This window comes from Bufo bufo, chromosome 7 (genome assembly GCF_905171765.1).
Source record: "Bufo bufo chromosome 7, aBufBuf1.1, whole genome shotgun sequence".
In the NCBI taxonomy this organism is placed as follows: Eukaryota; Metazoa; Chordata; class Amphibia; order Anura; family Bufonidae; genus Bufo; species Bufo bufo.
Genome location: NC_053395.1, coordinates 90,761,646 through 90,776,605, shown reverse-complemented (window position 1 = coordinate 90,776,605; position 14,960 = coordinate 90,761,646). Strand labels below are relative to the sequence as shown.

Below are 14,960 nucleotides of genomic sequence, written 5' to 3'. Positions count from 1 at the left end.
ACTTAAATCTGACCCTACTGACATATTTTTTACAAGAACTGACCCAAACACTATGGGAGGCCCTTCAGGGGAGACTTAGTGACCGCAAGGAGTATGATTTTGTGCTACCTACTAGTCCCAGGGTAGCTACCTTTTACGGTCTCCCCAAGATTTATAAAGGGACTAACCCCCTCAAGGGGGGTATATAGTGTCAGGTATAGGGAGCCTAAACCAGTGTGACGGCTCGTATATCTATCGAATCCTTCGTCCTTTTGTGACTGCTCTACCATCATACTTGCGAGACACCACTGACTTACTGAAGCGACTTAAGGGTATAACCATTGAACCCAATACATGGCTAGCTTCAATTGATGTACAGGCACTCTACACTTCAATTCCCCATGGCAAAGGACTGACAGTGGTGAAGTATTTTTTGGATATGAGATGAATTGAATTGTTTAAACACAATCATTTTGTGATCCAACTTTTAAATTTCATACTCACCCATAACTACCCTGCTCAAAAAAATAAAGGGAACACTTAAACAACACAATGTAACTCCAAGTCAATCACACTTCTGTGAAATCAAACTGTCCACTTAGGAAGCAACACTGAGTGACAATCAATTTCACATGCTGTTGTGCAAATGGGATAGACAATTGGTGGAAATTATAGGCAATTAGCAAGACACCCCCAATAAAGGAGTGGTTCTGCAGGTGGTGATCACAGACCACTTCTCAGTTCCTATGCTTCCTGGCTGATGTTTTGGTCACTTTTGAATGCTGGCGGTGCTTTCACTCTAGTGGTAGCATGAGACGGAGTCTACAACCCACACAAGTGGCTCAGGTAGTGCAGCTTATCCAGGATGGCACATCAATGCGAGCTGTGGCAAGAAGGTTTGCTGTGTCTGTCAGCGTAGTGTCCAGAGCATGGAGGCGCTACCAGGAGACAGGCCAGTACATCAGGAGACGTGGAGGAGGCCGTAGGAGGGCAACAACCCAGCAGCAGGACCGCTACCTCCGCCTTTGTGCAAGGAGGAACAGGAGGAGCACTGCCAGAGCCCTGCAAAATGACCTCCAGCAGGCCACAAATGTGCATGTGTCTGCTCAAACGGTCAGAAACAGACTCCATGAGGGTGATATGAGGGCCCGACGTCCACAGGTGGGGGTTGTGCTTGCAGCCCAACACCGTGCAGGATGTTTGGCATTTGCCAGAGAACACCAAGATTGGCAAATTCGCCACTGGCGCCCTGTGCTCTTCACAGATGAAAGCAGGTTCACACTGAGCACATGTGATAGACGTGACAGTCTGGAGACGCCGTGGAGAACGTTCTGCTGCCTGCAACATCCTCCAGCATGACCGGTTTGGCATTGGGTCAGTAATGGTGTGGGGTGGCATTTCTTTGGAGGGCCGCACAGCCCTCCATGCGCTCGCCAGAGGTAGTCTGACTGCCATTAGGTACCAAGATGAGATCCTCAGACCCCTTGTGAGACCATATGCTGGTGCGGTTGGCCCTGGGTTCCTCCTAATGCAAGACAATGCTAGACCTCATGTGGCTGGAGTGTGTCAGCAGTTCCTGCAAGACGAAGGCATTGATGCTATGGACTGGCCCGCCCGTTCCCCAGACTTGAATCCAATTGAGCACATCTGGGACATCATGTCTCGCTCTATCCACCAACGTCACGTTGCACCACAGACTGTCCAGGAGTTGGCAGATGCTTTAGTCCAGGTCTGGGAGGAGATCCCTAAGGAGACCGTCCGCCACCTCATCAGGAGCATGAACAGGCGTTGTAGGGAGGTCATACAGGCACGTGGAGGCCACACACACTACTGAGCCTCATTTTGACTTGTTTTAAGGACATTACATCAAAGTTGGATCAGCCTGTAGTGTGTTTTTCCACTTTAATTTTGAGTGTGACTCCAAATCCAGACCTCCATGGGTTGAAAAATTTGATTTCCATTTTTTTATTTTTGTGTGATTTTGTTGTCAGCACATTCAACTATGTAAAGAACAAAGTATTTCAGAAGAATATTTAATTAACTCAGATCTAGGATGTGTTATTTTTGTGTTCCCTTTATTTTTTTGAGCAGTGTACTTTGTATTCGACAGTCACTTTTACCACCAGCTCAGGGGCACTGAGATGGGTAGCCCATGTGCGCCCACTTATGCAAATTTCCTGGGCTGGTGGGCAGACTGTAGTATTCTGAGTCTATGACCCACTGGACCAAATACATTCAGTTATGGTCAAGGTTTATAGACTATATTCTGTTATTGTGGTCCCGAACTGAGGAAGAATTCACATTGAATTCATATCCAAGAGGATATCCAGACTCCTGTCTCTGAGGCATACAGAAATGCTAACATCTGGGATAGAGGTAGACTACTTCAACCCAAAGAAAAGAATAAACAAACTGAGGTGGTCCGAATAATAGGGACTTTTGATACGGCATCCCATCAAATCAAGTAAATTCTTGGCCGCTACTGGTCCCTGTTAAAAATGGATCTTCAGGGCCTGTTCTTCCGCCAACTGCAACACAAGTGGTATTGTTTATCTGGCCCAATGTGATATGGACTTAAATACGTAGGCAAAACTTGCAGAATATTCAAGAAAAGGATTTTAGGGCCTATAGGAGATATCCAGAATAAACGCGACAGTCCATTATCCAGACATGTGGTACTTTACCATTTAGGTGACCCTAAAATTATACATTTTTCAATGATTGAGACCATTAGACAATCTATTAGAGGGGGTGACGTTGATAGGTTGCTAAAATAAAGAGTCTAAATGGACTTATACCCTTAATACGGTCACCCCTTTAGGCCTCAATGAGAATATAAATTTTTCATGCTTCCTATGATAAGCAAGCCTATTGTTTTCCTTTTAAATTGAAACTAATATTAATGTACTGCCAATGCTAACTCCATTTTATATCTTATAAACTTCCACCATCTTCAAATAACCTAATAATTAGAGCGTTTTACAATCCAGTGTGCATGTGATAATATCAATAATACTAATATATTGCTAACATATAAAAGATGTGCAGGCTCATTTTACCCTCCTCCAATTTGCCCTCCAATAATATGATTCGATCTGTATATCCTATATTCTATATGATGTCATGGTTTCCATGACGCTAATTCTCCGGTCATGTGATCGGAAACTTGGTCTTGTGACTGCCGGTTACCAGATCAGGAAGTCTTGCGATACTTGGCCCGCTCAGTAGGGGGTCATGTGACCATGGTGTGTGCATTGGCACGATATTTAAACAGCTTATCGCTAACTAGACCCGCCCTTTATTCTATCCTACATGCGGGTATCACCGCGACTCTGGCGTCCTCGTGATGGACCTCCGCTGCAAAGTATCCCGCTGCTATAACATGGATCGATCTCTGACGGCACGCAAGTAATCGGCCGTGTTTGGCCGAAATTAGTATCATCCATACATGAATAGAGGTCCCTTATGTATATTGTTTATAGTGTGGGCATATGTAATCATTATATAGCATATGCACTACGTATTTGTCCGCTCAGTGTTGTGCAAAAAATACTATAGCATGCATCTATTTATTTGCGGCGTTTATGCCAATACCATGTTATATCTGTGAGGTAGTGTATTGTTAGGCAACATCCCACGATACTTATGTTTGTGTATCATCCCTTTACACTCGGCACTTTGCCTTCATTTGGAGGTATTTGGATATACATGTGACAAACTTGATATTTATAATCAAAGTTAATCAGCTCGGAGAGCCTATTTGATCTTATACAGTCACATCTTAGATCATTTTGGAGGACAAAGTATATATATTTTCTATACTGTAGGGAGCAGAGTTCTAATCAACTTCAGTCCTGTAACGTCTACTGATCACGAATATGTAATCAGGTTACTGAGAATTTACTAGGCGTAGGTTCTTGGTTTAACCTACATCAATTTGATCTGTATATGTAATCCGTTTGTAATCAGCTTAAAGAATATGTAATCAGCAACTAACTAGCTTACACAAAGAATTTGATCTAGAAATGATCTAGATATGTACTCAGCATGTACCCAGCTTATATTGTCAAAGTTGTGATATCCGGGGCAAAAGTAACCATACACTAGTCTAGTGTTGAATTTGTGTTGGTGACACTGATTGCGGTGTATAGCTTTATTGTCCCCTGAGGAGCCCGAGATTGAACAGGGCGAAACACGTTGGGACTTGGGACCATATATTAATAGAATTGTGTATCGGAATAAATTATATCCATATCATCTTACCAACAACCATCATAACGATAAATGGATGGACAACTCAGATTGTGCGGTTATATCATTGTAGCCTGAGTTGCGGTATTCTTTGTATATATTAATTGTGTGTTCACTTTTGATTTCACACAATGGCACATATTTGTTTATTATTTTATGTACGTATGTTAGTTGGGACAACTATTTAGTGACAGGTCAATTCCACATTAGGACCATCCAGAATTAGGGCCTTCCTAGGGTACTCAGGAGGTTCCTGATACGGGATCGCCCCTATCGGGGTGGCTATTCCGTCGTTGTAGGCAGGGTGCATAGTTTTTAGGGTCAGTTTTAGGGACAGAGCCTGAGATTTATAGCATTTTCACCCTACCTACAAGACGGTGGACCACATTATAACTGACCGTGATAAACTGTCTAGTTGTTATTTTTGAGTTGTTATTATTTTTGGTGGTGTTTTTATCAACGCAGATCATAATAAAGGTAATGTTTTATGAGGGATAATCTGTGAATTATGTCCTATAAAAGTCTGCAAATGCAGAGTTATGAGGAGTTGCATGTTCTTGATGACATATTCTCATCGATATTAGATGATGTGGAAAAGGAGGACAAGCAGATGTCAGAAGAAGGGCTCCCACCAATAGAGCAGGAGAGGGCTGGGGTTGGAGAGGTGGATGTGCAAGAGCTGATTAATATTCTGTGTTTACTGTCAAATAACCTGCAGGGGATTGCAAGCCAGAAGAGCAATACCAGCAACGGTCCCTGTTTAAAGGTGCATTAAAGGTGCCTCGTGGCCATTAACAATGAAGAACGACTATACAGTAACATAGTAACATAGTTACATAAGGCTGAAATAGGACATCCGTCCATCCAGGTCAGCCTGTTATCCTGCAAGTTGATCCAAAGGAAGGCAAAAAAAAAGCCCCTGTGAGGTAAAAGGGGAAAAAAATTCCTTCCCGACTACATTCAGGCAATCAAAAAAAAATCCCTGGATCAACAATCCATCTCTAGAAGCTATAGCCTGTAATATTATTAAACTCCAGAAATACATCCAGGCCCCTCTTGAACTCTTTTAGTGAATTCACCATCCTCAGGCAGAGAGTTCCATAGTCTCACTGCTCTTACCTTAAACAATCCTGTTCTATGTTTGTGTACAAACCTTCTTTACTCTAGATGCAAAGGATGTCCCCTCGGCACAGTCCTAGGAGAGATCTCTGTACTGCCCCCTGATATATTTATACATAGTTATTAGATCTCCTGTTAGTCGTCTTTTTTTCTAAAGTGAATAACCCTAATTGTGATAATATTTCTGGGTACTGTAGTCCACCCATTCCAGTTATTACTTTAGTTGCCCTTCTCTGAACCCTCTCCAGCTCTGCAATGTCTGCCTTGTTCATAGGAGTCCAGAACTGTACACAGTAAGGTCTTCATTATTAAATGAAATACAGCTGCAGGCAAATTGGCCACACAGTTCTTCACTGAAGTAATGAATGAATGGGGGCAAAACTAAAGCGTTTTCCCCCGCTATTGAGATCCTATGACGTCAAAGTAGCATAATCTGTAAAACAGGTTCTATAAAACCTGCAGGAAATGACAAAAGGAACATACTCGTTAACCGTTTAAAAAAACCTTGTCTGACTTGGCAAATATATTAAATCCAGATTTGTAGTAAGATCATAGTCAGTAGTCACGTTTTGCAGCTTACCTGCTAAAAAAATAACCTGCCCAAAATCCTTGGAAACCTCTTTGCTATTGGATTTAATAATTTCTAAATATGATTTGAAACCATATATTTATTTGTATTTATTGGTCAAATTATTTTGCTTTTATATATAATGTATATATGGTAGTAAAAATGTATTCCTGTACACTAATTGTTGTATTTCTCTCTGTAGATGTGATGCAGGATACAGTGGATCAAAGTGTGAAAAGAAGGACTTTAATGTATTATATGTAGTTCCTGGCCCTGTACGCTTCCAGTATGTATTAATAGCAGCGGTGATTGGTACCATTCAGATTGCCATAATCTGCGTTGTAGTTCTTTGTATAACAAGGTTAGTAATATTTTGGTTGGACTAATATATTTCTCACAATATGACATACATAATTCAAAAAGCACATTATATACAGCCAGGTCCATAAATATTGGGACATTGACACAATTCTAACATTTTGGCTCTATACACCATCACAATGGATTTTAAATGAAACGAACAAGATGTGCTTTACGTGCAGACTGTCAGCTTTAATTTGAGGGTATTTACATCCAAATCAGGTGAACGGTGTAGGAATTACAACAGTTTTCATATGTGCCTCCCACTTGTAAAGGGACCAAAAGTAATGGGACAATTGGCTTCTCAGCTGTTTCATGGCCAGTTGTGTGTTATTCCCTCATTATCCCAATTACAATGAGCAGATAAAAGGTCCAGAGGTCATTTCACGTGTGCTATTTGCATTTGGAATCTGTTGCTGTCAACTCTCAAGATGAGATCCAAAGAGCTGTCACTATCAGTGAAGCAAGCCATCATTAGGCTGAAAAAACCCAACAAACCCAACAGAGAGATAGCAAAAACATTAGGCGTGGCCAAATCAACTGTTTGGAACATTCTTAAAAAGAAGGAACGCACCGGTGAGCTCAGCAACACCAAAAGACCCGGAAGACCACGGAAAACAACTGTCATGGATGACCGAAGAATTATTTCCCTGGTGAAGAAAACACCCTTCACAACAGTTGGCCAGATCAAGAGCACTCTCCAGGAGGTAGGTGTATGTGTGTCAAAGTCAACAATCAAGAGAAGACTTCACTAGAGTGAATACAGAGGGTTCACCACAAGATGTAAACCATTGGTTAGCCTCAAAAACAGGAAGGCCAGATTAGAGTTTGCCAAACGACAACTAAAAAAGCCTTCACAGTTCTGGAACAACATCCTATTGACAGATGAGACCAAGATCAACTTGTACCAAAGTGATGGGAAGAGAAGAGTATGGAGAAGGAAAGGAACTGCTCATGATCCTAAGCATACCACCTCATCAGTGAAGCATGGTGGTGGTAGTGTCTTGGTGTGGGCATGTATGGCTGCCAATGGAACTGGTTCTCTTGTATTTATTGATGATGTGACTGCTGACAAAAGCAGCAGGATGAATTCTGAAGTGTTCGGGGCAATATTATCTGCTCATATTCAGCCAAATGCTTCAGAACTCATTGGACGGTGCTTTACAGTGCAGATGGACAATGACCCATAGCATACTGCAAAAGCAACCAAAGAGTTTTTTAAGGGAAAGAAGTGGAATGTTCTGCAATGGCCAAGTCAATCACCTGACCTGAATCCGATTGAGCATGCATTTCACTTGCTGAAGACAAAACTGAAGGGAAAATGCCCCAAGAACAAGCAGGAACTGAAGACAGTTGCAGTAGAGGCCTGGCAGAGCATCACCAGGGATGATACCCAACGTCTAGTGATTAGAGATGAGCGAACTTCTGTTTTAAGTTCGGCGTCTAAAGTTCGGCTTCCGGTTAGCGGAGGATCCCGATATGGATTCCGAATTCCGTTGTGGTCCGTGGTAGCGGAATCAATAATGGTCATTATTGATTCCGCTACCACGGACCACAACGGAATTCGGAATCCATATCGGGATCCTCCGCTAACCGGAAGCCGAACTTTAGACGCCGAACTTAAAACAGAAGTTCGCTCATCTCTACTAGTGATGTCTATGCGTTCCAGACTTCAGGCTGTAATTGACTGCAAAGGATTTGCAACCAAGTATTAAAAAGAGAAAGTTTGATTTATGATTATTATTCTGTCCCATTACTTTTGGTTCCTTAACAAGTGGGAGGCACATATGTAAACTGCTGTAATCCCTACACCGTTCACCTGATTTTGATGTAAATACCCTCAAATTAAAGCTGACAGTCTGCAGGTAAACCACATCTTGTTAGTTTCATTTCAAATCCATTGTGGTGGTGTATAGAGTCGAAAATGTTAGATTTGTGTCAATGTCCCAATATTTATGGACCTGACTGTATCACCAAACATGGGTACTCTTCTTTAGTTTATTTTTTATTATAAATAATGGTAGAATGACACATTTTGGAGCTGTACTAGCAACTTCATCAGATCTAAAGAAGGAGCTAGTACAGCTCCGAAACTCGTCATCCTATCATCCTTTATAATAAACTAAAGAAGAGTAGTGCATGGTCCCTTTTTTATTACCTGCCTGTGACACTAAAGCTGTAGGGTTAGTAAATTATGTGCACACTGAACAGAAGCTAGACCCTAACATTTATAATAATTCTAGATGATTATGCTGTTAGATTTTAACTTGTGTCTAAAGCACCCCAAAATCTTAATTAAAAGCTATTTCAGGGGTGTTTGACCTTACAATACACCAGATATCCAGCTTGTGGTTCCAAGTGATTTCACTTATAAATTATTATTAGGCAGCAATGGTACAATATGATTACACAGATCAATGGGCCAGATTTATCATTAGCTCAGGTCAGAATAATGGAGTGAAAAAGTCCCAAAAAAAAGTCCCAAACGCTAAAACTGCGCACAAATTTGCGACTTTTTTCTGCTCTGCACTATGCTCGCCAGTTTTCTGAAAGTGGGCGTGTTTTCTTATGTAAATGAATCTCGAGACAGATTTACTATTGGGACTATTTAAAAAGTCGCAAAAAAATCGCAAAAAGTTGCAATTTCACTCCAGTGAGGACCATGCTTATCTTATGAGACTTTTTAATAGAACATGCAACTTTTTCATAAAAACGTGCGACTTTTTCGTAAAGATGTGCGACTTTTGTAAAGCTGCTTACTGACGGATAAACTGCTACCGTCAAACCACATTTATTACAGTCTTAAAGGGCCGATCATAAATCTGACTTGGCTAAAACTGACTTTATTTAGCCATATGTGAAAGTGGAGTGAGCTGTCAGAGTCATGATAAATCTGGCCCAATGTGTTTAGAATTTTCATGGTGCTATCCAGAGATAATGGGTAAATAACTTATGACACAATATAGGAGCTTTCCACTTTGGACATCCCGTTAGCAGATCACAATGTGCCCTGTCGCGGGGGCTTCAGCAGCCAGTTGTAATAACCTAATAGTCCATTTTTATGTTCCCAGAAGCCCAATGGCTGGGGGTATGAAGCATTTCATGATGTCTATTGAAATTATGGGCTGCACATGAATGCATGGAGATCCTGAGTCCTCCATAGAAGATTTATGCAGATTGAGCATTTTTTGGCCCTTTACATGGGCTGACTGACCAGGCAGTATTTGGAAATGAATTGTTTGTTTGGAGAGGAGGTGAGAGTTGCATTCACTTGGAACAGTCACCTCTACTGTTTAGGGAACGAGTGACTGTTACTGCGATCGCTCATCCCCATACAGACTCATTATTTCTGGGCAACAGATCACTGTTTACATAGAACAATCTAATAACCAGAAACAGTTAATGTGGGTGCTGCATCAGCAATGCCTTTAACCAATGAACGTTTGCTTGTTCCTCGGGTGATTGGCAGTATATTTACACTGGCCAGTTATCATGGCCAAATGTTCATAATAAAGTTTATCACCAATAATTGGCCCTTGTAAAAGTGCCTTTATTTAAAAGTGTAGATGAAGATAATAGGAAGAGTTTTTAATATTGAGTACAGTGAACAATTCCACCACTTTTGCCAATATAAATGGTGTTATCTTTTTTGTACAGAATATTAGTCACAAAATTGTGATGCTGGCTGTCTGAAGCATATGCTAAGTATGTAGTGTCTCTCCCTCTTTCTATCTCTCTTCCTCTATCTTTTTCTCTGTCTATTTTGCTCTATTTCTACGTCTCTTCTTTTATCTCTGTCTTTCTTTTACTGTCTATTTTAGTCTCTCTGTCTCTCCATCTCTTTAATTTTCTGTTTTAGGATTTTACATGCCTTTTTTAAGTAGAAGCAGTTATCTGCAATGTGCTTGGAAGCTGATAATTGTGAGATTTCAGTTCTACACACCAGCCCAGAGCAAGTAGGCAGCATTGCAGTCCTATCTGTGAACTCTGTGTCTTTTGTAACTAATGTGGCTGGGTTTAGAAAAAAGAGCAGCATAGATATTTTTTATGTGAAAGGTTTTAAATGCCATGCGTTTACCCATGCTTTATGGTTTTAACCTTCATTATATTATACTATAAACGTCTTTTATTAGTTTTCTTCTTTGGATAGGAACAAAATTGCTATAAAACTGCTTAAGCAAGAAGAAGCCCTGAGTACTGAGTAAAAAATAAATAAATAATAAGAGCAAGGAATGGTTTAGCTAGTTATATTAAATGAATAATGTGTAAAAGGTTTACTATAGTATATGAAGCGAAAAAAGCTTGTTAAAAAATAAATATAAATCACAGTAATATTCTTGTATGACCATCATCTCCTCTGCCATGCTCTGGATTATGATGTGGAAAAAAAGCATAAAAAGTAATTTGTGACATGTACAAGATATGAACAACAAATCACCTCGGTCTTAAATGGATTTTCTGTGTTGTTATAATGAGGCTGTAGATGCTTAAACTAAAAATAAGGTTAACAATTTACTTATCTAATTTTGCTGCATTCCCTTGGTACCTTTGATTTATAATGGAGCGGAGGCCAGAATGGGACCTCTCACTGACACACACTGCGAGTTTATTGCATTCAACTCACTCATGTGTCTGGCCTAAGGGTACAATTATGGTACATGGTCATTAGTTGTGGAAGTACTTTACCTCTAATTCATGGATCACACCTTAGACCATGGCAAGTGCAGGTGCAGCAAATTGCCAGTGTTACCTGCTGAAGGACACATATACTATAACCCTTAGGCCCCTTTCATATGAGCGAGTCCAAAAATGCTCTGTGTGTGAACGTGTGTCCCGCCTTGCCCTGTGAATGTGCGGAGATCTGTCAGACTGGCTGCACATGTCTGACTCTTCTCTTAGTTTTGGTTTGAGTTGAGCTGGATCCACCTTCCCTCAGATGTACTGGGTTGATTGTTAGCAAGGCTTTTTATTCTTCCTTCTCCCAGTGGCCTGTGAGGGTTATAGTTCATTCCTGTGGGCTTTTGATTTGTTGTGGATCGTCTTATCCAGCTCAGCTCAAGATAAGTGCTCTCTGTTTCTTCCCTTGGTGTCTTAATCTAGGCCTCTAGGGATACGCTTGCTTCCTCCTGTTTGAAGAAGTAGGTCACCTCTTCCCTTTTCCCTACTGCTCAGTGTTTTCCCAGGGTGTATAGACTTATAGTAGAGATGCAAAATAATCTCAGCTTCATCAAAGTGCATTGTATGGCATCTCAGGCAACAAATCATAACCAGAATATTGAATAATAAAATGTGTCACCCACCATTTACAATCACAGAAAAAAACATACTTATTGATACAAGGGCAGGATACAACACCATGCAGAAAAACCAAAAGGCTATATGGTGTACAGTAGGTTGCACAGGTGCAAAATATGGATGAACATCCACTTACACAATTAGATGAAGGGGGTTCCCTCCAGATGGTGATAAGAAGCCTTAACAAGGTTTTTTTGTATTAACAAGAAACATCACACCTTTTGTACTCCAACACAAAATCAACAGTGATGAGCTGCGCCTAGGCCATGTGACCGATGGACATGTCATCTCTCGGCTAAGTAAAGCAGTGAGAAGGCCGTGGTGGTACTGTGAGCGCTGCTGCCTTCTGGAACAGCTGATCGGCGTAACTCCCACCAATCAGATACTGATGAAAATCCCTTTAAGAAAACATATTTAGAAGACTGATATGCCAAAAAGAAGCCTTTCAATTACATATTGATTTTGTTGTCTCTAATCTTCTGGATTTTAAGCATTGTGTCCTTCAATCATATTGACTTCGGATAAGAACAAACATGTATTAAGTGACAAAAAGCAATGAGTGAAATGTTACAATAATTACTTTATGTAGTAATTCAGTCAAGATTTATTTCTTGTTCATTGTCCATTGAATGCATATTACGTTCATGCTACATACAGTACCTGATGGTCTGTGTAGACTGATCCCTAGGGTCTCAGCAATTTGAACTACTCTTCATTTTTGAAGTTCATTTGACACTTGACAGTTTAATTTCTAGAGGAATTAGTTGTAAGAGAATGACTGTATAGTGCATCATAGTAAATAGTAGTTTATTTAATGTGATGGATGATATTCTGTATGGATCATGTTAAAATGCTTATATTGTGTGACAGTCAATAAATTGAGAGTGTATCCATTCATCAGATACTACACTAGTTTACTGAGTAAACAGGTTTATCCAGGCAAACCATTAAGATGCCATCAGTAGAGATCTCGCGAACATAAAATATTTCGTTCGCGAACGTCGAACGCAAATTTTTGCAAATGTTTGCGAACGGGCGAACCGCCATAGACTTCAATAGGCAGGCGAATTTTAAAACCCACAGGGACTCTTTCTGGCGACAATAGTGATGGAAAATTTGTTTCAAGGGGACTAACACCTGGACTGTGGCATGCCGGAAGGGGATCCATGGCAAAACTCCCATGGAAAATTACATAGTTGACGCAGAGTCGGGTTTTAATCCATAAAGGGCATAAATCACCTAACATTCCTAAATTGATTGGAATAACGTGCTTTAAAACATCCAGTGTGTGTATACGATCAGGTATGATGTTGTATCGATCAGGTAGTGCAAGGGTTACGCCCGCTTCACAGTGACAGACCAAACTCCCCGTTTAACGCACCGCAAACAACCGCAAACAGTCCATTTGCACAACCGCAAACTCCCCATTTGCACAAGGTTGGATACCAAGCTAGCCATGTCCCGTTCCTTGTCCTCACTGACGTCATTGAAGGTCTCTTCCTCCACCCAGCCACGTACAACACCAAGGGTCCCTGAAAGGTGACAACAAGCCCCCTGGGACGCCTGCTGTGGTTGGTCTTCCACCTCCTCAAAGCCACCTTCCTCCTCTGACTCCTCTTCTTCAGACTCATCTCTCTGCATTGCCGCAGGTCTAGCAATCAACGACGACAAGGCTGCTTCTGGTGGTGATGGTGACCACAACTCTTCCTCTTCATGCTCATCTACGGCCTGATCCAGGACTCTTCGCAGGGCACGCTCCAGAAAAAACTCATATGGGATGAGGTCGATGATGTTATTTTGGGTTTGACTGACCAGGTTTGTCACCTCCGCAAAAGGACGCATGAGCCTACAGCCATTGTGCATGAGCGTTCAGTAATGCGGCCAAAAAATACCCAGCTCCGCAGAGGCTGTCCTCTTTTTTTTTTAAATAAAAAAAAATCTGTTCTTAACAGTTTAATCTCTGTTTTTGTCCCCTATCAGGGGCCGGTGTATGGAATAGATTTTAGGAACCGGGAGATGGAAAAAGATGCTTGGTCGGTCCTCTTACTTCCAATTTGGGGCACTGCGAGTGCGCCGTGCAATGTACTGTGCAATCCCAATATGAGTGGTATGTTAAGTAGTACTATTCCTATCAGTTTAATCCCTGTTACGTCCCCTATCAGGGGATGTGTATGGAATAGATTTTAGGAACCGGGAGATGGAAAAAGATGCTTGGTTGGTCCTGCTACTTCCAATTTGGGGCACTGCGCGTACGCCTTGCAATGTACTGTGCCACCAGATATGAGTGGTGTGTTAAGTAGTACTATTCCTATCAGTTTAATCCTTGTTACGTCCCCTATCAGGGGACGTGTATGGAATAGATTTTAGACAACCGCAAAGAGTTGTCAATAGTTGACACACTCATGACATAAATTTTATTCCTCTATGCGTCAATCTTGGTGTAGTGATGACTGTGCTCGTGCGCACGTTTGGGAGATTGCAGGCGATGGCAGTTTTTCAAAGCCTATGGTCGTGCTGAGGTAGTTCAGTGACAGTTAAGTGACCCAGAAAACAATGATTCTGCAGTGTGGGCCCATTGTTGGCCTAGTAGGCTTTAATGATCACCTTAGATGATCACAAAGAAAATTTATGTTTTTTCTATGCAAAATTATCCAGCCGATCACTTTTGGTCTGTTCACAATGAAGCAATGACCTTATCTCATCTGGGGTGTGCCAACATTGCCATTGCCAACACACTCATAGAGGTGATCGCTTTATTGTGATACGCAAGCTCCTTCACCACAACAAGGTAACGATCACGAAGGGGAATTGACACATGTATGTGCCTTTTTTTGTTTTTGTTTTTGCAGCCACAGTGCAGCACCAGAGGCCAGAAAAAGTAGGCATGTACACATGCCTGAAAAATTTGGTATTGTTGCAGCCGCTGTAGCAGCGGCGAGAAAAATTGATGTTTTCCAGGCAGAAAGTGCACTAAAACATTGCAGCTTGAACCCTAGTTGGTGGCGGATAAGTCACGCAAGTCATCCGGCATGCAGAGATAAAATACAGCAGCGTGTGGACCATTTTTAGCCCAAGGCAGCTAATCTCATCAGGACTTTTTTAGTCAAATGTATCGCCCACTGTCAGTCCCTTCAGCATCCATGCCTCATTCATCTTAATAAAGGTGAGGTAATCTAGACTTTTTTGACCTAGGCGACTTTTCTTCTCAGTGACAATACCTCCTGTTGCACTGAAGGTCCTTTCTGACAGGACACTTGAAGCGGGGCAGGCCAGAAGTTCTATTGCAAATTGGGATAGCTCAGGCCACAGGTCAAGCCTGCACACCCAGTAGTCAAGGTGTTTATCGCTCCTCAGAGTGTTGATATCTGCAGTTAAGGCGAGGTAGTCT

At 41.5% G+C, this 14,960-nt stretch overlaps 1 protein-coding gene across 1 annotated transcript in view; it reads left to right on the top strand.

The window, feature by feature from the left end:
• Positions 1-14,960, top strand: part of TMEFF2 (transmembrane protein with EGF like and two follistatin like domains 2) — a 1,600,560-nt gene that overhangs the window by 1,493,054 nt on the left and 92,546 nt on the right. Inside the window, exon 9 of the mRNA XM_040440620.1 lies at positions 6,120-6,278. Within this exon, the coding sequence (XP_040296554.1) occupies positions 6,120-6,278 (159 nt within the window). The remainder of the gene's footprint in view (positions 1-6,119; positions 6,279-14,960) is intronic.